The sequence below is a fragment of the Ursus maritimus genome, unplaced genomic scaffold, assembly GCF_017311325.1.
Source record: "Ursus maritimus isolate PB19 unplaced genomic scaffold, ASM1731132v1 scaffold_21, whole genome shotgun sequence".
NCBI lineage: Eukaryota > Metazoa > Chordata > Mammalia > Carnivora > Ursidae > Ursus > Ursus maritimus.
The window spans coordinates 5,647,966-5,671,509 of record NW_024424564.1 but is presented as its reverse complement, the minus strand read 5'-3'; the positions used below and the strand labels follow the sequence as shown (position 1 = coordinate 5,671,509).

The window sequence follows — 23,544 nt, the reverse complement described above, 5'->3', positions numbered from 1 at the left end:
AAAAAAAAGAAAGAAAATGTTACTAAATATGAATTTACCATATTATTCCCTATCTTAAAAAGCTTTAATGGCTCCCATTAAATTTCAGCATGAAATTTATTTGACATGAAATATAAACATATGCTATTTCCTCTGCCTGGAATGACCCTCTCCCCTTCTTCTGCTGGCTAGCTTCTACTCATCCTATTAAGGCTCAACGCAAGAATTACAAATTCTCTCTGACCATACTTCCAATCTCAGTTAGATCCCCCTCATTTGTTTACAGAGTAATGCTTGCAAACAGAAAATGACCAAAATGTTTTATTCATTAAATACATAAACATAAAGCTTCAGAGATTACTCCCTCTGAAGGCACTGAATTTCAGTTATACAGAAATGATTTTACAAAGCTTTAAAGTCATTTTTAAAGCAAAGAAAACATTTTTCATACAAATATTCCAGAGCAAATTAGCTAGCACCCTTGTGCTAAAAAACTTACACTGCTGAAGCATTAAGATTTATATTTAAGGACTAAGAAAAATAAGCAGGAATACAAGCAGAAGGAATGTATTGTTGTTATTATTGAATTACTACTTTAATTATAAAATGACAATGAAATTATAGGTCTATTAAAACAATTTAACATGCAAAGGATAGATTTATAAATGAAAAAACCAAGATGCAGAAAACCACATAGAAAATCCAAAGATAAGAATATCAATAAATAAGGGACATCTGGGTGGCTCAGTCTGTTAAGTGTCTGCCTTCAGTTTGGGTCATGATCCCGGGGTCCTGGGATCGAGTCCTGAATCAGGCCCCTTGTTCAGCGGGGAGCCTGCTTCTTCCTCTGCCTGCCACTCCCCCTGCTTGTGTGTGCGTTCTCTCTCTCTTTCTCTCTCTCTCTCTCTGACAAATAAGTAAATAAAATCTTTCTAAATGAATAAATAAGGCACTATCCTTTACCAATACTCTTTTCTTCTGTAAGCACCATGATCAAAAAAAAGTAGAAATTACTAGAAACTTAAAATAAAAACTAAATATAAAAGGTTATCACTTCATTCTACCTTGTTTAAAAGGTACTGGGGAAGGAGACACCCCTTCCAAAGCACATACGCAATCACCACTGTACTGTATTGAGTTCTTGAGTACCCTTATAAGTAGTTCAAAATAAGTATTTTTCAATTAATAACTGTGAAGATATTGGGAGAGTGTTAACTAGGAAGCCAGTATACAGCTGGAAAACCCTCTTATGCTGAGAAAGGCTTTGCCTTAAGGTCTACCAAGCACCATCCTCTAACCATTCCCAAAATAAATAAAATAAAAACGTACCAGGTCCCAGAGAACAAAAGCCAAAATTTGGCACTATTAATTTACCAGGAAAAATTTAATTCAACCAAAATATTTCTTGAAAGTCAAGGGTCCATCCTAAAGAATCATCATTCTTAGACTAATTACTTTATTCTTGTTTTAAACTTGTGACATAGTAATGGTCATTTTCCAATTCCTAAAGTGGGCCCCTAAGTATATTAGAAGTGCCACTGGTCAAGGAGTCAAAGTTCTTACATTCAACAAATTCTTCTGGAGTAGGTACTATACAGGAAATTATGTATCAGAGATTATCACACCAATAATTATTTTTGCCATTACCTCAAAGAGTAGGTGCAATCATTAAGTATCTCTTTGGCCTATGTTCAAGTAAAAAAGCTAATAAGCTTTATTGAAAGTTCCTAGATTAGATGGACTGAGTTCTAAAACTTTCTAAGTTACCTGTTTGGAATTCTGAATGCATTTTCCAAAAAAAAAAAAAAAAAGTAATTATTATTCAATTAAATTCTCAAGCAAGTCCACAAAGGCCTTTATGTGTAATACAGAGAAATCCCAGTCTCTACATAAATTATAAGAGCTGGGAACAGTCAGTTCTATAAATTACTGTTAAAATTACAAAAAGGATTTAACATTTTATAAATGAGTATTTCTCTTAAAATTAGAACAGCCTGATTCTTTAAAATTCTTTAAAATTATTTATTTTAACTTTCAACAGTAAAGGATATAGAGAAAATAATGAAAATCTGTATCACAAGCTATCGAGTATCTGAAATAAAACATATTATGAGAGTCATCTTTCCAAAAGTGGCACATCAGGTTTCCACCACTGGGTAATACTTGCTTACTTTATTAAAGAATACTAGATGGATTTCGTTGAAGACTGATGAGACCAAAAGCACTTACAGAAAAGTTAAGGTTCCCTGGAAGCCTAAAATCCAAACTTTACTGGATAAGATTTAATTACAAAACCTTTATAATAATAAAGGCAAAACATTTAAATTAACATGAAAACATTCCAAAATTCCTTAGTGAACTTTCGGTGAATCCTAAATAGTAAATGAAATTGCTGGTATACCAAACTACATTAAATAGGAAAAAAAATAATTGCTTTTACAAAAATATCACTGAAATATTTCAGGTATAAGAAAGGAAAATGAGATGCGATTTTAAAAAGCTTAAGAGAAATAAAATGACATCTTAAGAGAAAAGGTCAACAGTGATTAAGTTAAAAATTTCAATTTAGGAAATATTTGGAGAATTTATATATATTATTTATCGAAGCCTCTTTAATAATACCCTTTTTGCTCTGACAACTTTCCCGTCATAATCTAATAAATCCACCCTTTAACCCTTTTTACATATGAAAGAAAGCTGAAGCTTGAGGAGGTTAATAGGTATTGATGTATTCCAAGGTGTACTGAATTTAACCCTAAACCCAAACGTCCCATTACAGTATTGCTGATAACAAGGCTTAACATGATAATTGTGGGCCTTCAATATTTGTCATAAGTTAAGTGACTGCATAATTTACTAATACTTCATAGTATTGACACAAAGTTAAGCTGCATGACACAAGAAGGAAAACTCCTTCCACTGAGAGATACATACTATAAACGTGAGGAGCGGAGATTTTACCACAACGATGGATAATAGTTTTCAGAAGCATCAAACATAAGTTTTTCAATTCTGGCTTGGCTAGTTTCAAGTTTGAAAAAGGCCAGAAAAGGCTAGGGTAAGATACATCCAGCTGAATTAGCTGATTCGGCTCACTCCGCGAAGTTCATTCCCAAATGCTGAGGACAGAGCAGAGAAAATCAAAGCGCCCCAGTCCTCTTCAAAGGAACCTATAAAACGCGCCTGTGGTACAACCCACCGACTCGTAAATCTGGAAAGGTGAGGGCCAAATGAAAATTAGACAGGACAGGAGTTTGGGAGTGAAGGACTGGGTCTAATAGGAGGGACGGGCTCACCGCACCTTCTCCCGACGTCGCCCAAAGCTTACCTCTTTGACAGGTGGGAATTTCTTCTTGCATTCCAGAGACAGGGCCCGTAAATCGCTCTGCATATTCTCCAGCAGCTTCTTCACCGCCTCGGGGCTGTTGGTGCCGGACATGATCCACCAAACTACAATCCAGTATCTGAGCGGCGCAAACGAACTCCGGCACTGTCAGCTCCTCTGGGCGACAGGCAGCTACCTCCTGGCGTCTCTGGCCCTTCCGCAGCCCGCCTCTGCGCTCCGCGGGGCTCGGCCGGGCCTGGGCTGCGAACCCGGAGCGTACCCGAGCGCCCCCCGCAGCCTCCTCGCAATTCTCGCGGCTCCTATCCGAGGCGCCCCCCCGCGCCCCGCACTCGCCCCGCCCCCCTAGGCTCCGCCGGCTCTGGCCGAAGAGCCCACAAGGCGGGCAGGTCCCTCCCGCTACCGCGGGGTCCGGCCACACAGTTCGTCCCCAGCAGACCTGGCAAAAAGCTTCAGCGCTGGCTCCCCAAAGCCTCCAGACTCGCCGACGCCATTAGCTGAGTCGCCCACAATTCCGAGCGCGGCCGGGACACGTCAGCCGCACTTCCGGGCACCGCGGCCACCGCCCCCGCCGCGGCCAACTGGGGCGGTGAGCCGCAGGCGGGGCGGGGCCGGGGGCGTGGTCACGTTCGGGGCAGGCCCGGTTCCGGGAGAAGCCCCCTTCCCCAGCTTTACTTGGGCCACTGTTTGCCTCGACTAAATTTGCTTTTTTAGGGTGACTGCTGTCTGAACGAAGCCACGTATCTCTTGGCCTATCTCTTGGCGTATGTTTGAGCTAAATTTTATTTCGGTGTAAACAATTTGCTTCCTTTTGGCTTAATCTTCATCTGTCTCGCCCTCTTCATTTCTGCCCCCCCCCCAATCTCTGGTCTAGTGGCCCCAAGTCAATGCCTACCTCCTGTTAATTTTTTTCCCTCCTGAGTACCTAAATTGCAGTTCTTCCACAGAGTTGTACGAAGCATACAGGTGATTACTGCGTAGTCATTTATTTCCCTGATCTGGAAAATGGAAGATAAAACTATCCTTTGTTTCAAAGCCTCCACTGGCTTTCCATTTCGCCCAAAGTAAAAGTCAGAATTCCTCCTTTCACCTGCCAGGCGCTGCGCGATCTGCCCCGCCCCTTTTACCGCAAGTCTCCCAGCTAAAAGGAGTTTCAGAAGCATTGTGGCTTTTTTTTTTAACCTCTGTTTTGTTCCAAGCTGTATCTCCAGCACTTAGAACAGTGGTTGGCACATTGCCAATGATCAATAAATACTGGAAGGAAGGAAGGAAGGAAGGAAGGAAGGAAGGAAGGAAGGGAGGGAGGAATACCCTACTAAAAACAGTTTTGATGCTCAAACAAGAAACCGATATAAAAGTCTTCATTAGGTAGCAAATATATGTGAGGCAAAAGTAAACAGAAAAATCATCTGCTTCTCCGAAGATCCAGGTCAGTATGCTTTTGCCCAAGACATCTTGCAGCTACTGAGTAGGAAGCAGAGAAAGGTAGAGGGAAAGCCTGAACTAGGGTAGGGGTAGATGAAGAAATGAACACGTTCAGACAACCGAGCTGATGACATCTTTGCAGTATGAAGGACAGTGGACTGTGAGATTGTCAGTGGGCAGCAAGGTTTGGCTGTGAAGCAAGGCCTTGCGCCACAACTACTTTGTGAACTAATTTTTTTTTTCCATCTGAGAAGAAGTGAAGCGAGGATGGATGAAGGTAGCAGGTGACGTTAGTAAGCTCTCAGAACAGTCGTTTGGATCATTTGTGCCTATTCCACAACTTTGGGAAATTTGACAGCTTCTATAGTATAAGCTTTATGTATTAAAGCTGTGAATTTAGAAGAAAAAAAAAAGCTAAGGTAGAACATGCGGCAGACATTCTTGAGGTCTTGGGGAGCTTTTAAAAATGATACTCTTGTTTTAATTCTTTAATTCTTTTTTTAAACGATTTTATTTATTTATTTATTTGTCAGAGAGAGAGACAAAGAGAGAGCACGCACACACAAGCAGACGGAACTGCAGGCAGAGGGAGAAGCAGACTCCCCCCTGAGCAAGAAGCCCAACCGAGACTCGATCCCAAGATGCTGGAATCTGACCCAAGCGGAAGGCAGACCCCCAACCCGCGGAGCCCCTTGTTTTAATTCTTTATTTTAATTCATCTTAGTTAACATACACTGTATTACTAGTTTCAGGGGTAGAATTTAGTGATTCATCATTTGCATATAATACCCAGTGCTCATTACCTCAAGTGCCCTTCCTAATGCCCAACACCCAATTATCCCTTCCCCCCACCGACCTAAAAAAAAAAAAAAATGATCCTCTAATACTTGGCTCATAATCTACCATCAAGCTTCTGCCCAGTGCCTTTCCCTGTGTGGCCAGTTTTTCTTTTGAAATTTAATTTTTTTTATTAGTAACTTTGGCATGATTGATTCAAAATCATCTTTCTTAGGGTCCTTTATATCTCTGTTATATATAATTGAGGGAGGGGCGCCTGGGTGGCTCAGTCGTTAAGTGTCTGCCTTGGGCTCAGGGCCTGATCCTAGAGTTCTGGTGTGGAGCCCCCCCCAGTCAAGCCCCCCCCACCCCCCCACCCCTGATCCAGTCCCCCATCCCGCTTCGTGCTCCGCTGGGAGCCTGGTTCTTCCTCTCGGAGCCTGGTTCTTCCCCTCCCACTCCCCCTGCTCGTGTTCCCTCTCTCGCTGCCTGTCTCTCTCTCTGTCAAATAAATAAATAAAATCTTAAAAATATATATATATATATACACACACACACACACACACACATATATATATATATATATATATATATATATATATATATATATAATTGAGGGAATGCAATTGGAATTCATTAATTTAAAGTAATATTTATGATTTGAAAAGCCAAAATTTTCTTAAGGTGTAGCAATTATCTATAACCAGTATTCTGTAAATTTCTTTTAAAAAACAAAAAAAATAGTTTTCTATGTACATATGCCCAGGGAGATTGTACTGCCAAAGAAACAGTGCATGGCTTTTTGCCAAAACCAAAGTTAGCAGGGGTAAAAATCATTTTTGATTCTACAAGTTAAGAAATCGGCTAAACACAGGAGTTAGCATTCTGAAAAACAGAATCATTTCTCTTTTAGTAGCAAAAACAAATTACTCAAATACATATTAATGTACCCAAGTCTCTCAGGAAGTACTTTCAAAATTGCGGTGTATCTATAAATGTGGGTATAAGTGTGAAATAGCTTCTATAGCTACATAAACTGTCTTCGTTGAAAATTACATTAATAAATGCCTGCTAAATTTAACCTCTTATTACCTTGAGTAATGCTTTCATAGCATTATCAGGTAGTAGTTAGGCTTCAGGCTCCGAAGTCAAAAAACTTTACAGTTGAATGTCAGCCCTATTAGTTTCTACTTGGATGACTCTAGAAAATTAATCTCTTTAATCTTCAGTTTCCACACCTTTATTTTTTTTAAGATTTATTTATTTATTTGAAAGAGAAAAAAGGAGAGAGAGAGAGAGAGAGAGAGAGTGGGGGGAGGGGCAGAGAGAAAGGGAGAGAATCTGAAGCAGACTGCCTGGTCAGCCCGATGCAGGAACTCGATCTCACAACCCTGAGATCATGACCTGAGCTGAAATCAAGAGTCAAACGCCTAACCGACTGAGCCACCCCAGTGCCCCAGTTTCCACATCTTTAAAAGAAGGAAATCTGAGTGCCTTCCTCATGAGGTATTTCTAGTATATAATAAGATGTTTCAGGTAATGCACAATGCTTGGCACACATTACAAAGTAAGCCAATGTTTTAGAAGTCTAATGAACTATCCATTGCACCCTGGAGCCACCCAGTAAGTCAATATTTTTAAATAGACCATTTATATATGGTCTATTATATTACAGAATATATAAATAGACGATATATATGGTCTCTCTATATATATTTTACATATATATATGTAGTTCTTCTGTGATATCACTCACACTACCTTTTATTAAATTCTAAATAGACTTAATTATCAACACGGTTTAACATCCTAGTTGAAAACTAGGAAACCTAGGCCTTTTTCTCAACCTTTTTTGTGAATCTTTTAGAAAATGTATTTTAAATAAGTAATGAGCATATATTCATGTGTAACAAGAAAACTTGCCTAATGTCATTCTGAAACATCTGTCTCGGTTAATGGTGAAATCCAAATATTACCCAATTTACCTTTCTAGTTATTCAACCCCTCAGATTTCACCATCAGTCACTTACTCTCCTCTGGGACTTTTCTCTCTTCTACCTACTCCTTAGAGATTAGTATTTCCCAGAATTCTATTTTTTGCTCTCTTTTCTTCTTAATTTATTCTCCTGGAGTGATCTTAGTATGCACACCTATGGTTTCAATTACTACCAACCCATTGATAATACCCCGTATAACCTCCATAGTGACAAATAACAATAGAATGTCCAGATTAATAGAAATACTACAACAGGAATGTGGTTGCAATATTAGCTAAGAGATGAAAATGCAAGCTTCTAAACCTTCCGCATATTCAGACGTTCTGGAGTACATAATATCAGACCTTCTAGAAGCTTCACTTCCACTTCTGGTCCTACCCTAATATATGTAAAGCTAGACTGGTGCTATACACAGTGTTCTCTAGGGACCATCTCAGGCAAGGCAGCTCACCAGTCTCAAGAGTTATGTAATACACTACATCATAGCTAAGGTGCACTGCAGAAGATACTCAGACATGAAAAAACCCTTTATTCTTAGCTTCTCTAGGCTATGCCCAAGTACATTCCTGAATTTAGTGCTATGGGAATAAAACAAGAAAGTTACCGGAATATCTCTGAAAATCATGATTATCAAGCCCTTATACACAAACCTGTAACTCCAGAGTTCTTGTGTGAGATCCAGACATGAATATCCCACAGCTTATTAGACATCCTTACCTGGAAGTCTCATTGGTACCTACATTTCTCCCCAAAAAGGAGTTGGTCCTCTTCATACTTTGTCTTTCTCATTGAAACAAATTGGTTGCCACTATCCATCTGTTTCCGGTCTGGTTTCCCAGATCAGGAAACTAAGAATCGAACTTGACTCTTACTGCTCCCTCATCTTCTACATCTAAGCTGGATCAAATTCTGTTCATTCATCCCCCTTTGTAACTTTCAATTCATCCATTTTCTCCATTCTCAGGCAATCATCATCTCTCACCAGTTTAAATATTTTATTTATTCATTTATTTATTTATTTTGAGAGAGATCGCGTGTGTGCACGAGTGGGGGAAGGGGCGGAGTGGGGAGGGAAAGGCAGCGGGAAATCTCAAGCAGACTCTGACCTGGGTGCAGAGTCCAACTTGGGGCTCAATGTCCTGACCCTAAGATCATTACCTGAGCCCAAACCAAGAGTGGGACGCTTAACCAACTGAGCCAGACAGGCGTCCCTCACTGGTTTAAAGTAACAGTTTCCAATGTACAATCCCTACCTCTATTCCATTTTTAATTTATTTTCCACTCTAGTCCCAGAGTCCTCTTCCTAAAATGGAGGTATGAAGCCCTTTCATGATTTTCTAATGTTTTCAGATTAAAGTCCAAACTCCTTTACATGGTGTACTAGACTCTTTTAGCTCCCTCAAGCAGTAGGGCTTGTGAAAATAAGAGACTAAGGAATTCCAGCCACAAGGCTGAGCGCTATGGGAATACTGGAAAAGCTTAGCTTCACAGAGCCTAGAATGCAGTTTGGAAACTAGAAAGCCCTTTGGCATCCATAACTTCTTGATTAATCTCAGCAGCAGATGTGTGTTGCTTCCTTCTCCCGCATCTGATGCTGAAATGCTACCGAGACACATCTACTCCACGTCTCTGCTAAGATTTCTTCTGCTTCTACCAACCAGTTGCCTCACTCTTTTTTTTTTTTCAAGACTTTTTAAATTTATTTGGCAGAGAGAGCGAGAGAAAGCACAAGCCGGGGGGGGGGGGAGCAGCAGAGGGAGAGGGAGAAGCAGGCTCCCCACGGAGCAGGGAGCCCAACTCTGGGCTCAAACCTAGGACCCTGGGATCAGGACCTGAGCCTCAGGCAGATGCCTAACCGACTGAGCCACCCAGGCAGCCCCTGCTGCCTCATTCCGGATTCCATAGGTCACCAGCATCCTGTTCTCTCATAGCTTCAGCTTCCTCATGGCATCTGCTGCTTTTCTTCATTCTCCGTGTCTATTTAACTTCTGTTTCTCTACCCTACCAACTACATACTTTCTCTTTATGTGTTACATTCAAATTTCTAAAGAGAAAGAATCTAAGTAGTTTGGCAAATCGAGTATAAATGCTGTATTCCACTTTTGCTATGCTTTTCGCCAGACCACCTCCTAGGTCACTGAAAAGAATACAGATTGACTGTCCTCGGAGCAGGAGACACCCCTGATTCCAACTTCTATGGTCAAAGGTGATTGGTTTACGTGGTCAGGGTAAGAGGTTCACATGGTACAGAACATGGGCAAATGTGTTGAGGAAATTATATCAGAGATCTGCTAGTTGAATGTTAATACGAAATTTTGTTGCAAATGCATTTATAAAGTGCTTTCTTACCCACTTTTTATCAGTCCTTATAGTCTAAGTATTATTTATAATTTAAACTTTATGTTTAGAGATTAAAACTGTGTTAAATTCATAATTAATAGTGGTTATGAATTAAATTTTCAATTTAGTTTAGTTAGTCTCACTCTATTGTCTTTTCCTTTATCATCATTAATTCTCTGTCTCTGAATTACTTTTCCTGAAACAAATTCAGTTTTACAATCTTCCTTTTCTAAGAATTTTACTAAGTCCAGAAATGATTAGTCTTTAATGCCTCTTGGTACATGCTGTCTTTGTATTTCTTAAAACATGTTCTCAAAGAATCCCTTAAACTTTAATTTTCAGAATTAAAAATTATAACTTGCTGGCTGGTCTAAATTACATGCTGACTAAAGAACACATGCTTTCTTTACGGAATAAAGAAATGATTACAAAAGACAAATTTTGAGTGGAGAACCTATAATTTACTATTTTAAACACAGTGTTCCTCCTGGATGTAAGAATAAGTTGTTTATATGCTTCTTATGGTTACTCTCCAAATTTTTTTTAAAGATAAGGGGTTTTTATTTTTATTTTTTAAATTTATTTTTATTTTTAGGTAATCTCTATGCCCTATGTGTGGCACAAACTTAGCAACCCTGAGGTCAGGACGCCTGGGTGGATCAGTCAGTTAAGTGTCTGCCTTTGCTCACAACATGACCACGGAGTCCTGGGATTGAGCCCCATGTGGGGCTCCCCACTCAGTGGGGAGCCTGCTTGTCCCTCTCCCTCCACCTGCCACTACCCCTCCTTGTGCTTTCTCCTTCTCTCTCTGTCAAATAAATAAATAAAATCCTTAAAAGAACAAAAAAAGAAAAAAACAACCCAGAGATCGAGTCACATGCCCTTCCGACTGAGCCAGCCAGGTGCCCCTTCAAAACTATTTTTAAACATTTTCTTTTCTTTGTTGTAACTGCTTTAAGAACATATTTTATACTTGGCACATCAGTTTGTTCCTTGTTGTGTGGAAGGGCAGTAACAACGTAGGACCAGTGAAGGAACAGGTTTTTAGCAAAACAGCCATCTTTACTAGGGACCTTCTCTTAGCTAGACCTTCCCTAAGTCACTGTATCAGTCACACACCTGAGTGCGCATGGCACAGAAATAGCTCTGCTATGAAGAAGCAGAAGCAACAGTCACCCCTGAAAGATGGCCTCCACTCCTAGTAGCTCCCAGAATGTTTTAAGCAGCAAAGGGAGCAGGGGGTGGTGTACGGATGTGTCAGGTTCTTTCTGTGTTACAGAAGTAGGGATTGAAATCGTCCCTTTCAACGTTTCAGAGTCCAGAGGATTACAGACTGCTTCATTCTGTGCTGAAGATGCTCCGGAGATATTTAATATTAACAACAAATCATTTTAGAGGTATTTCCTCTAATAGTTCTGTTATTTTTATGTTGCCTCGAGGTCGTATGCTCTCTTCTTGCTTTCAGCTTTGTTCCTGAGACCAAGACCACACTGCCTAGTTGTCTACGGCTCCTTAAATCACCTCACCCACTGCTGGGTCTCACACTGGAAACCACACTGATGGCAGGGAGGGGGCTGTCTCTGATACTTTGGCTTTCCAAGCATGTGGAGCAAAGAAACTCCAGAAGCCCACAGGCAGTACTTTGGAGGCAAAATCATGCTGAGAGTGTTGCCGAGTAAACTTGGGAGACCCTGAGCCCTTGACTCAGGCCACCCCCAAAGGTCTCATACCCTGGGATTTGGGTTTCTATCTTTTATTGTCAGTTCTTAACTAGAGCATGGAATCTTCATTACTTGGAATGAGGATTTCTTGGAAACAGGATTTTGTGTTTCTTCTCCCTAATTTGGTGAGGGGTTTCCTGTTATGGCATCTTGGGCCTGTCCGGTTTGATCCAGCTTCTTGTGGAATGCTTCCCAGACAGGCCTCTGACTTTCCTGATAGCTGGCCATGACTTCCTTGTTGCTGGCCTCCAGGCATCCTGTTAGAACCCAACTAACTGCCTACTCCAACAAAAGAAGGGGAACGAAGCAGGACAGGCTACACAGAAATGATAGCAGGGACAGGGATCTGGGCAGAGTGCTCACTACCCTGTCTTAGTGGGCCACGGCCAGTTGTTACTTTTTCTGGATCAAATTATCCCTGAGACCCTCTCACCCCAGACTCCACCAGTTGGAGCAGCACTTTCTTAGCAGGCATGATCTAACCCAGTGGTTCCCAACTGAGGGCAATGTTCCCCTTCCCATCTTCTCACCCTCCCTGCACTGGGACACCTGGCGATGACCGGAGACATTTTAGATTGTCACAGCTTGGAGAAGGGATACTAATGGCATCTAGCAGGGAGAAGTCAGGGCTGATGCTAAACATTTTACACTGCATATGGCAGCCACCACCCTCTTCCCCACCCCAGGAAAGAATTATCCAATCCAAAAATGTCAGTAGGGCCAGGGTTGCTAGAATCAGTTCCAGTAGTTACATCAATGCTTTGTTCTCCTATGTTTGAAACCCTGGCTTGTAAGCTATCTGGTACCCCAATTCTCCAAGATTTTTTTTTTTTAATAAGTCCCCAGACCGCTCCTCAAACTGAGGCTTCGCTCCTGAGCTCCAGGGGCATGTCACCCTCAAACTGCCTGGATCTCAGAACATTGCCTGCCCTTAGGTCCCTGTATCCAAGGGCTTCATCTGCACCCATGGCTGAACATTCAGCTCCTCTCGCTGCATCTTCCTGAAGTCAGTTATCCACCCAGAATATTAAGGTCATGGGTTACTTGTTAATCCGTTTTTGGATTTCAAATGCCACCTTCTTGTCTAGACTTCTTCCGATGGCCTCAGTTTAGTCCATTCTCTGGCTGGTTCTTCCCACTTCTCAACCTACTGCTCTTTCATCAAAAGGGCACGCACAGTTTCCTGGTCCTAGTCTTCCTAATTAACCTACCTCGCCGCGGTTAATACGTCTAGGTCCAGCTGCTTGACTTGATAGCTCAAAATGTGCTTTAGAGTTTGGCTATGTCTCCTAAAGCCAGCTATAGAGGTAGGAGATCATGTTGGTTTAGCTCAGTATTTCCTAACTGGAAAAACCAAGAGACAGAAGGTCCACGCAAAGCAGAATCCAAACCAGGTTTGTCTTATAAGACTTCCTCTTAGTCTGAAGAGAGATAATAGTTATCATTTATGGAACGACTCTGTGGGAAGCTCTCTACAAAATTCATGTATTATCCCATTTAATTTAACCTTTGCAAAAAATCCTGTGAACTAAGAATTACTGTTTCTATTTCATGGATGAGGAAACTCAGGCTCAAAGAGATTAATTCACTCACTGAATTCCTCTAGCTAGTAAGTAGTGAGTCAGGATTCCAAACCAGGTTTTTTGACTGTAAAAACGTGTGGTCTTACTTCATCTATATTTCAGAAGTGACATGCTGTCCCTTGAAAAATCTGGTGACACTTGAGGCCTGTGTTCTCCCTTAATCTGTTTCCTGAACATGTTATTAATTGGAACCTTTCTTTTGGGTTGATTATTTGCTTAGAAAAAGAGAACTTTAGGTTTGTCTTAACACTCGGTACACTTCCCTGTGGGGAGTAACATCTATCCCATGTAATCGTGGGGTCATGTTTCTGTCGCCTCGCTGTACCGCGGGTTCTTCAGTGGCAAGGCCTTTGTGTTATTCATGGTTGTATTCCTGGCAACAGGCATTTCTACTGGGCTTCAAGGAACATTTGTTTTAGTTCTATGGATTCTTGTCCTCAATCATAGAGGAACAAAGTTACTGAAAAACAAGAGTTCGAGCAAAAGAAAACAAAGTAAGGTACCAAGGTATACACACTGGGCAACCAGCTCCCACAGACAGGAGTGGGATAGATCCTGTGGAAGGGAGAGCTGCCATGCGTCTTTTCCCATATATCTTTTTCTGAGTAGCTCCTTCCCTCCCTCAACAAATGTGCATTGAGTGAGTTAGTGAACTGAGTGAGAAAATGAATGCTGCCAGGGGAATGAGATGTCTCCTCCTGATTTTAAGACCTCCACTGTAACAATACCTGGCCACTGGGAGGGCAACTGTATGTAGCACATGGTATGTGCCAGAAGTAAATCTCTCAAATCTTTGAAAGAAAACTTGAGCAACAACCAAGACTTCTTCAGATCAATGGAAACAGTGTCGCTTCTTGACCAAGACTTGGTTACTTTGCATGCAGTAATGGATGACTTCCAGGACTATGGTGGTGATGTGCCTGACATTTGATAAATCTTTCTTTTAAATAAATTACTGCAGTACAAGATTAGTGACTTTACATTTTTAAAATTAGTGTCAGATGTCAAAGAGACCAGGGAAATAGTCAAGTCCAAATAGCCCCTTGCTTCTCAACAACTATCAGGAGACTTTGTGAGAACTAGTGACCTGGAAAATGATGATCGGTAGATGGGTGTCTATGGGTCTAGGGGCTTCAGGAAGCAAGGAATGCCCCACATCACTGAGCATGTTGAGTGCACAAGATCCAGACACAAGATAGCTATGCTTTAAAGATCACCTTCCTGGTAACATTGGACACAGAACCCGTGAACCAGCCCAGTCCTGTTTGATTGCATTGTGCCTAGCCTCAGGCAGCTTGACTTCTGGGTCTCTGAGTATTATGCCAGAGTGGGGCCAGCGGAGACCCAACACCTTCCTACGTGCTTGTCTTTAATAGGGAGGCCAGAGAGAGTGGCCTGTGCCAGAAGGAACATGGGAAACTTCAGGCTGCAAGAAAGAGCTAGAAAAGAATGCAATTGCTATGACTGAGAGAACACTAGGGGCCCCAAAGCGGGAGAGCATGTTGCGGGTACAGAAACGATTGGAGGATCTCCAAGTCAGAGGGAAGAGCCCACCCGCCCAAGCCAGTTAATTACCCGAGCTCCTTATGAGCAAGACTCTACTGGTCCTGCCACAAAACGGAGAGGGTCCTTCCAAAATGAAAATGGGAAAAAAACATAATGAGCTATTTTCAGCTCCAGAAAAAAAGCCAAGGGGCAGGAAGGATGACTGCAAAAACCCAAGTCAGTACCAGATTCTGTGTGAAGCCCAAGTTCAGATGAAAATAGAACTGACATTATTGGTTTTCAGGATCCTGAAGTTCCAGGGGCACATGCTAGTCTTGGGGAAAATACTTGGAAAGAAACGGGGTCTTCTTAGGCAGAAATTTCCAGCATTCGAGGAAAGTCAGAACAAGGAGGATCTCCAGTTCCAGGCACAGTTTTTAGATGAGAAATACTGTGTCTACAAGGTCCCCTCCTACCCAGATCAAAGGAAAGGGGCACACGCCATATTATACTACCACCAAGCGGGCTGTAAGGGAGGAGAGCAGTCCTAGCAGGGACAGGATGATGAAAACCCTGAGAGTCATCCTTACAGAACTGTCAGATTCCAACCACCAGGCATTTTGTCTGGTTAACCCCCCTTCCACAACCACCCCAGCCCCCGTCCCGACCCCAGGGAGACTCCACCTCAAACTGGGATACTCGAGCGTGGACCAAGGTCACTTTCCGAACTAAGATGAGCTTTATTTGGGGAGATGTTTTTCATCAAGCAAGCCAGGAATTCATCCTCTGTTCTTTCTGGGGAGGAAAATCTCTGGAAGCAATGTTTGTATACATACGGAGACAAAGATCTAATAGCCTTGATGCTAGCAGCCTTCTGAAGAGGGTGGTCTCTGTTTATCACGAGCAAGGATTTTTACTGTTCCCAAAGTGTTTCTTCTTAATAGCAAATCTTTTGTTGTCAATGTTCTGCGGGGGTATATGTCAGGGTATCCCGGGACTTCGGGTTTAGGAAATGGAAGGGGTCAACGTTAATTCTTCCTGGAGGCCTAATTTGGATTCTCAGAGGTGAGCAGGGGCGGAGTAGGAGGCTGATAGTAGCGTTCCACAACCACCCCATTCTAAGTTGCTTTCTTTCTTTTTATAAAAAATATTTTATCTATTTATTTGAGAGAGAGAGAGCGCACGCACGCTCACAAGCAGGAGGCGCTGCAGAGAGGGAGGGAGAAGCCGACTCCCCACGGAGCAGGGAGGTCCAACTCAGGACTCATCCCAGGACTCTGAGATCATGACCTGAGCCAAAAGCAGATAATCAACTGAGCCACCCAGGCGCCCCTAACTTTCTTAATTACACCTGCTCAAAGGTCCCATTACTCAAATATTCCTCTTCTTGTTTTCATAATACATTTATTTTAAGAAAGAAAATATGAAAAAATATCAATAAAACATTCAGGAATTTTCATAGTGGAAAAACAATAAAATTGGGGTGATCCGTCAGAACTGTCAGAAGGCAAAGGTGAGTGGGGGAGGAGCCCAGGACTTCAAGGGTCAGTCCTTCAGGCCAACATGAAATGTTAATATTTTCCCAAAAAGTCCCCCCAAAAAAAGCTTGTCCTTTCCCTATTTCCAGGAGGTAGTAAGTCTCAAATACATATGGGTCTATCTCTGAACTCTGTATTCTGTCCAATGTCTATTTATCTCTGTTCTTGTACTCTACTCTCTATTTCCATGCCTTTGTAATGGGTCTTAATGCCTCTTCCTCCCCATTTGGAGCTTCCTTTACAACTGAAAAAGTTAGATAATTATGGGCCTTTGTTCTTTCAAGTAACTTTTGACTGTTGAGTTTCCAAACCAAAGAAAACTGAACAAAACAAAAGCACAGTTGCAATTTGGATTGAGATTGCATGGAATTTATGGATTAATTTGGGGAGAACAGAGGTCTTTATAATAATGTTCTCTCAATTCAACGTAACAAAGTATTTTTCCATTTAGTGAAATATTTCCCTATGTCTTTTAAGAGAATTTAAAAATATATTCCATAGATAATTTCTCTATTATTTGGTAAGTTAAATTCTTAGATACTTATATTTTTGTTGTTTAAATTATATTTTCCGGTTATTACTCATAAGAGAAATACCATTGATTTGTATCAACTCGTCTTACATCTGGTGCGCTTTCTGCATACTCTCATTCACGCTAATAGTTGGGTTGTTGGTTCTAAGTTTTCTGTATAGATGGTCATATCATCTGGAAATAGTGGGAGCTTTAACTTTTTTTCCCCCAAATTCTTACATCTCTTATTTATTTTTCTTTTCTTATACAGCTTATTTGGTCCTGCAGAACCATGTAAAATACTAACAATGAATGTGAACAATCTTGTGTTTTCCTGATCTTAAAGTGAACCTAAAGTAAATTTTTTTCCATTGAATAAAAGTTTGCTCTAAGTTTTTGGTATTAAACCTTTATCAAGATAAGGGAGTTTCCTTTTATTTTATGTTTGTTAAGGGTTTTTAAAAAATCTTTGCATAGGGTGCCTAGATGGCTTAGTCGGTTGGGTCTCTGACTCCTGGTCTTGGCTCAGGTCTTGATCTCAGGGTTGTGAGTTCAAGCCCCATGTTGGGCTCCATGTTGGCTGTGGAGCCTACTTTTAAAATAATTAAATAGGGGCGCCTGGGTATCTGTCTTTGCTCAGGTCATGATCCTAGGGTCCTGGGATGGAACCCCATACTGAGCCCCAAGTCAGGCTCCCTGCTCAGTGGGGAGTCTGCTTCTCCCTCTCCCTCTATCCTTCCCCCACCCACTTGTGTGTCTCTCTCTGTCTCAAATAAATAAATAAAATCTTAAAAAAATAAAAATAAATAAAAATTTAAAAATTAGAAATTTTTGCATAAGTGGGAATCATTATAAAAGACTTCAGAGTTTATCATATCATGTTCTCTAGAATGTTAGGAAGGAATTCTATTGCTAGAATTTTCTGATATGGATTATGCTTACTTCTTAAGATAAACTTGATTATAATGAAATTTTTTTTTACCAAACTATTGGATTAGTTTCCTAATATAGGCATGTCCTGCTTAATGTAACACTTTTTGAAAATGAGATGTTGTGTCATTAAACAGTAAAAATTATAATGTATTTCAGATCAACCCAAGACTCTAAATAAATTTCCTAAAACATAGGAAAACTCATAAAAAGCCTGTAAGTAGCAAAAATATAAAATGCTTAAAACATCACTTTCTGATAACCTTAAGTTAATTGGAGGTTGATAGGTAGGACTTTGAAAAAGCTCAGCTGAGGTTCCGTCTTGGCCCTCTGTCTTTCCTTGTGTTTCCAACCTGAAAAGCAGAAATGATGGCTGAACGTTCATGCAGCCACTTTGTGATATTGACGGTGGAAACTTCATGCTAAGAATGGTGGAGAAGGAAGCCTGCCTCCTTTATGGCTTCGTGGAGCTGGTTTATTAGCCCTTGATTCTCTATTTCCTTGGACTTCCATTGTGTGGGAAAATTAGCCCTTATGTGTTTCTGTTACCAGCAGCAACTACCTACCTGACCCAGGTATCTTGTTATTCAGGCCTCCGAGCTCATATTCCCCTGAGGTATCACTTACCTGGTCTGACCTTATATATTGAACAAGAGGTCAAAGCCCCGCCCTAGTTTTTATTCTTGCTGGTGAGTTTAAGCTGAGGTGTAGGGAAGGGAGAAAATGGGGATAAGACCCCAGGGCAGAAGGTCCCTGGCTGTTGACCACTCCCTTTTTCTGCCAGTTCTTCACACAACTCTTCAGAGACTCTTCTCCATCTTTAAAAGCAGCAGCACAAGAAGAAGATGACTTCCTTACACTGTAATACGCTAGTTCTGAGGATTAGAAAGAGGATGAGTTTGCAGCCTAATGTTGTAAAAGATGCCAGGCATGGCCACATTCCCTTAGCTCATTCTCAGCACCATCAGCACTATTGCTGGCAGCTGCCATATTGAAAATTTGGCTGGAGCATCCTTGGAAAATAGCTCGTTTCATGTAATGTCAGGGAGATAGCAAAATCTCTCAGCCTGCAGATATCTGGTAGGTAGTTTCAGGCACCGCTTCATATTCTACGTCCTATTTTTATTTCCTGTCAACTATTTTGCCAACTCTCTTTGAGGTCATTACTCAAATGTTATTTTCTCACTGAAACTTTCCCTGAGTATCCAATTTAAAATCGCACACTTTTCTGGAATGCCTGGGTGGCTCAGTCAGGCAAGCATCTGCCTTTGGCTCAGGTCACGATCTCAGGGTCCTGGGATCCAGCCCTCCATCAAGCTCCTTGCTCAGCAGGAGCCTGCATCTCCCTTTCCCTCGGCCCCCCCACCCAACTTGTGCACGTGCACATGCTCTATAATAAATAAATGAAATCTTAAAAAAGTAAGTAAAATCAACCTGCACACTTCCAACTCCCCCAGCTCTCTTCCCTGCTTCATTCTTCCTTCATAGCATCTAACATACAGTATATATTTAATTTACTCTGTTCATCATCTGTCTCCTCCACCTGCATAAAGGTCCACTAGCACAGGGGTGTTTGTCTGTTTTCTTCACTGCGGTATTTCCAGTGTCTGGCACATAACACATGTTCAATAATTATTTATTGAATAAATGAATTCCAAGGTGTTATAAAGGTTGCCGTATTCCTTTAAGTCAAAAACTAAATTATATGATTCAGAAGCACCTCCCAATGCCCTAAGCCGCCCCTGAATGTCTCAGGCTCATAAGGAATCCCCCTGGTGGTGGATCTACTCCTTAGTTTGAGGGACGTATCAATCGGGAGACAAGCAAGAAGAGAAAGGCACTCCTAAAACGGGTATTTGAGCTTTGCTTAATAAAGAAGCTGTTTAAAAAGTTTGGACAGGTTTAAAAGAATCCTTAAGGGAAGGTGAAACCCCCACCCTGGGCTGAAAGCTGTGAGGAGCTGTCATTCCTCCCCACCCTGAAGAGACAAGGAGAAGGCCAGTTACTGGAACCTAGGGGGAGTGGTTGTGATTGCAGCAGATGTCCCACAGTGCACCCTAAGGAAGGGAGCTGGAGAATAATGCCTTGCCCTCCCTCTCTTCCTTCCTTATCCCCTCCTGCCAGTGCTCCCATTGGCCAAACCCAACAGGAACCTCAAGGATATGGAAACTTATCGATGGTCAATTTTAATATCCTAGAAATACAGAGAAGGGAGGAAAATAGTGGAGAGAGGATTTAGAAGAGGAGAATATCCAGCACAAGTGGTAATGATGCACTGGTCAATTATGCAGTCAGTACCTTTTCTTTCTATAAAACTCCTGCCATTGCTCAAGCCCCAAATAGATAGATTCCAGAGGGCCAACGATGTGTGACCCTGATTATTTTCATTGGTGTATCTACCACCCATTAGCTTGTCTGTCTGGATCTCCTACACTTCAGCACATTCAGTACCTCCATCTACAATCTATGGGATCCACCCCTTCTCAGCACTAACTGCAGGTTAACATGCCCCGTTGATTGAGAACATAGTTTAGCCACAGTCCACCCATTTATTGAGTACATGGGTACCTAATGTACTTTCTCCCTTCACTCCTATGTCAGCAGATACTGATGGCCAATGACAGTTAATACTGTTCTTTATTCTTTTCTTAGCATGGTGAAGCTCTCTAATATCTTTTTCTAATGGAACCAAAGCATCATCTTTCTAATGTTGAGCTAGATTGCTACAGTATCCTTGGGGAATTTTATAGAAATTAGGCATTCCCCAGGATTAGGTAATCAATATTACTTACCTCACCTACCTGCCCCTGCAGGTTCTCATTATATCAGATGGTTCCAACTGCTACATAGGGCGATCTTGCCATCTTAGGTGTTTAGGTTTATGGTCACAAACTAGAAATATCCATGTCAAGTAACTCACTGTGCCCTGGATCATTAAAATACAGTCCCTTTGCTCAGATCACAAATTCAAACCCCTGCTCTGTCAAGGCATCAAATTAAAATAGGCCCTTCTCCTTACTTTACATCTCTTGTCTCTTGTGGCCATTGCCCTCAAATCAAAGTATGATAGAAACTTTGTTCACAAATCTTCTGTAGTAAGGATGACCATATTGGTATCCTGGTACCTTCCAACTGCATGACCACCCTCAGATGTAACCAGCTTTCCTAGAATTTCATAGGTATGTGTGGTAGGCAAAAAAATGTTCCCCCAAGGGACCCCCAAAAGTCCATATCCTAAATCCTAGAACCTGTGAATATATTACTTTACAGAGCAAAAGGGACTCTGTGTATGAGTAAGGATCTTCGATGGAAAAATCGTCCTGTATTATCCAGGTGGGCCCAATGTAATCACAGTGGTTCTTGTAAGAGACCCAGGAAGGTCAGAATCATAAGCGGAGATGTAACAACAGAAGCATGGGTATGCAAGAGAAAAGGAGAGAGGAAAATGTGAAGATGTTATCCTGCTGGCTTGAAAGACAGAAAAAGTGACAACAAGCCAAGGAATGTGGATGGCCTTTAGAAGCTGGAAAAGACAGGGGCGCCCGGGTGGCTCAGTCGTTAAGTGTCTGCCTTCGGCTCAGGGCATGATCCCAGGGTCCTGGGATCGAGCCCCATATTGGGCTCCTCTGCTGAGAGCCTGCTTCTTCCTCTCCCACTCCCCCTGCTTGTGTTCCCTCTCTCACTGGCTGTTTCTCTGTCAAAAAAAAAAAAAAAAAAAAAAAGCTGGAAAAGACAGGGAAACGAATTGCTCCATGGAGCCTCTAGCAGGAACATAGCTCTGCTAAAACCTTGACTTTAGGTCATAAGTTCCATCTTCTACTTTGTATCTCTAGAACTTTAAGGTAATAAATTTATCTTGTTTTAAGTCACTGAATTTGTGGCAATTGTGTTACAGCAGCAATAGGGAATTAATACTGGTGCTACCCGGGCTTTCCAAGATGGCGGAGGAGTAGGAGACACCGTTTTCAGCCAGTCCTCCGAGTCGAGCTGGATCGGTACCAGACCAGCCTAAACAACCACGGAACCAGCCTGAGACGCAGGAAGACGCATCTGGATCTCTACAAATGAACATCTCCAGCGCTGAGTATTGAGATACGAAGCGGGGAGCCATGAGACTGTGCACAGATATCGGAAGATAACGAGGAAGGGGAGGAGCGCTTCGGGTGCCGGAAGCGGTAGCCACTTGCACGGGAGAGCGGGCGGGCTTGCGGTGCACCCGCAAAACAGCAGACTGAGACCGTGAGCCGGGTCGCGCCACCAGGCATCTCGCGAGAGGCACGATCCTGGTGCGCTCACTGGATCCAGACTGAGACCGGAGATCCGGGAGCGCGGGGGCGGCTGGCGGCATTAGAAACACAAAGGACAGAAACGCGCCGGCCCTGGAAGTGAGGGCACAGGACGCCGGGTGTGGGGCGCACATCCCGGACGCTGCAGGGTTGAGCAGCACCAACAGAAACAGAGTTAAAGTGGCCAGAACATTAGTAGAGAACGGGCCGCAATCCCTCTGTTCTGTGACAGAGGCTGAAATTTGGCCGCTGCTGCTCTGACTCTCAGAAGAGGCACAGCAAACCGCCAGGGAAAGCCGCCAGAGAACAAAAGCCTGGAAATACCGGCTCAGGGAGTGCCCATCCCCATCCCCCCTCGCAGGGGACACGGAGACTCTACCCAAACAGGGTTGCCTGAGTATCGGCGCGGCAGGCCCCTCCCCCAGAACACAGAAGGCAGGCTGAAAAATCAAGAAGCCCACAACCCGGGCGCCTGGGTGGCGCAGTCATTGAGCGCCTGCCTTCGGCTTAGGGCGTGATCCCGGCGTTCCGGAAAGGAGTCCCTCATCGGGCTCCTCCGCTGGGAGCCTGCTTCTTCCTCTCCCACTCCCCTGCTTCTGTTCCCTCTCTCGCTGGTTGGCTGCCACATAAATAAATAAATAAAATCTTTAAAGAAGAAGCCCACATCCCTAAGATCCCTATAAAACAAGGGGCACGGCCTGGGACCCAGTCAATAATTTGGGCTCTGGAAACCCCGCAACCTCTCTTCATCAGAATGACAAGAAGGAGAAGCCCCCCCCAGCAAAGAAAAGACAGTGAGTCTGTGGCCTCTGCCACAGAAATAATGGATATGGATGTAACCAAATTATCAGAAATGGAATTCAGAGTAACGATGGTCAAAATGATGAGTAGAATTGAAAAAACTATTAACGAAAAGGTTACTGAGAATATAGAATCCCTAAGGACAGAAATGAGAGCGAATCTGACAGAAATTAAAAATTCTATGAGCCAAATGCAGGCAAAACTAGAGGCTCTGACGGCCAGGGTCGCAGAAGCAGAGGAACGGGTTAGTGAATTGGAGGATGGGTTAATAGAGGAAAAAATGAAAATAGAAGATGGTCTTAAAAAAATCCACGCCCACGAATGTAGGTTACGGGAGATTACTGACTCAATGAAACGATCCAATGTTAGAATCATCGGCATCCCCGAGGGGGTGGAGAAAAACAGAGGTCTAGAAGAGATATTTGAACAAATTGTAGCTGAAAACTTCCCTAATCTAGCAAGGGAAACAAACATTCGTGTCCAAGAGGCAGAGAGGACCCCTCCCAAGCTCAACCACGACAAACCTACGCCACGTCACGTCATAGTGCAATTCGCAAATATTAGATGCAAGGATACAGTATTGAAAGCGGCCAGGGCAAAGAAATTTCTCACGTACCAAGGCAAAAGCATCAGAATTACGTCAGACCTGTCTACACAGACCTGGAATGAGAGAAAGGGTTGGGGGAGCATATTTAAAGCTCTTTCAGAGAAAAACATGCAGCCAAGGATCCTTTATCCAGCAAGGCTGTCATTCAGAATTGATGGAGAAATAAAGACATTTCAGAATCGCCAGTCACTAACCAATTTTGTAACCACGAAACCAGCCCT

General features: G+C 42.4%; 1 protein-coding gene across 2 annotated transcripts in view; it reads right to left on the bottom strand.

The window, feature by feature from the left end:
- MON2 (MON2 homolog, regulator of endosome-to-Golgi trafficking) overlaps nt 1–3,821 on the bottom strand; it is a 97,404-nt gene extending 93,583 nt beyond the window's left edge. For both annotated transcript variants that reach the window (XM_008684231.2, XM_008684237.2), the window contains exon 1: nt 3,308–3,821. In XM_008684231.2, the coding sequence (XP_008682453.1) occupies nt 3,308–3,418 (111 nt within the window). In that variant the 5' untranslated portion in view covers nt 3,419–3,821. The remainder of the gene's footprint in view (nt 1–3,307) is intronic.
- Nucleotides 3,822–23,544: the final 19,723 nt, after the last annotated feature.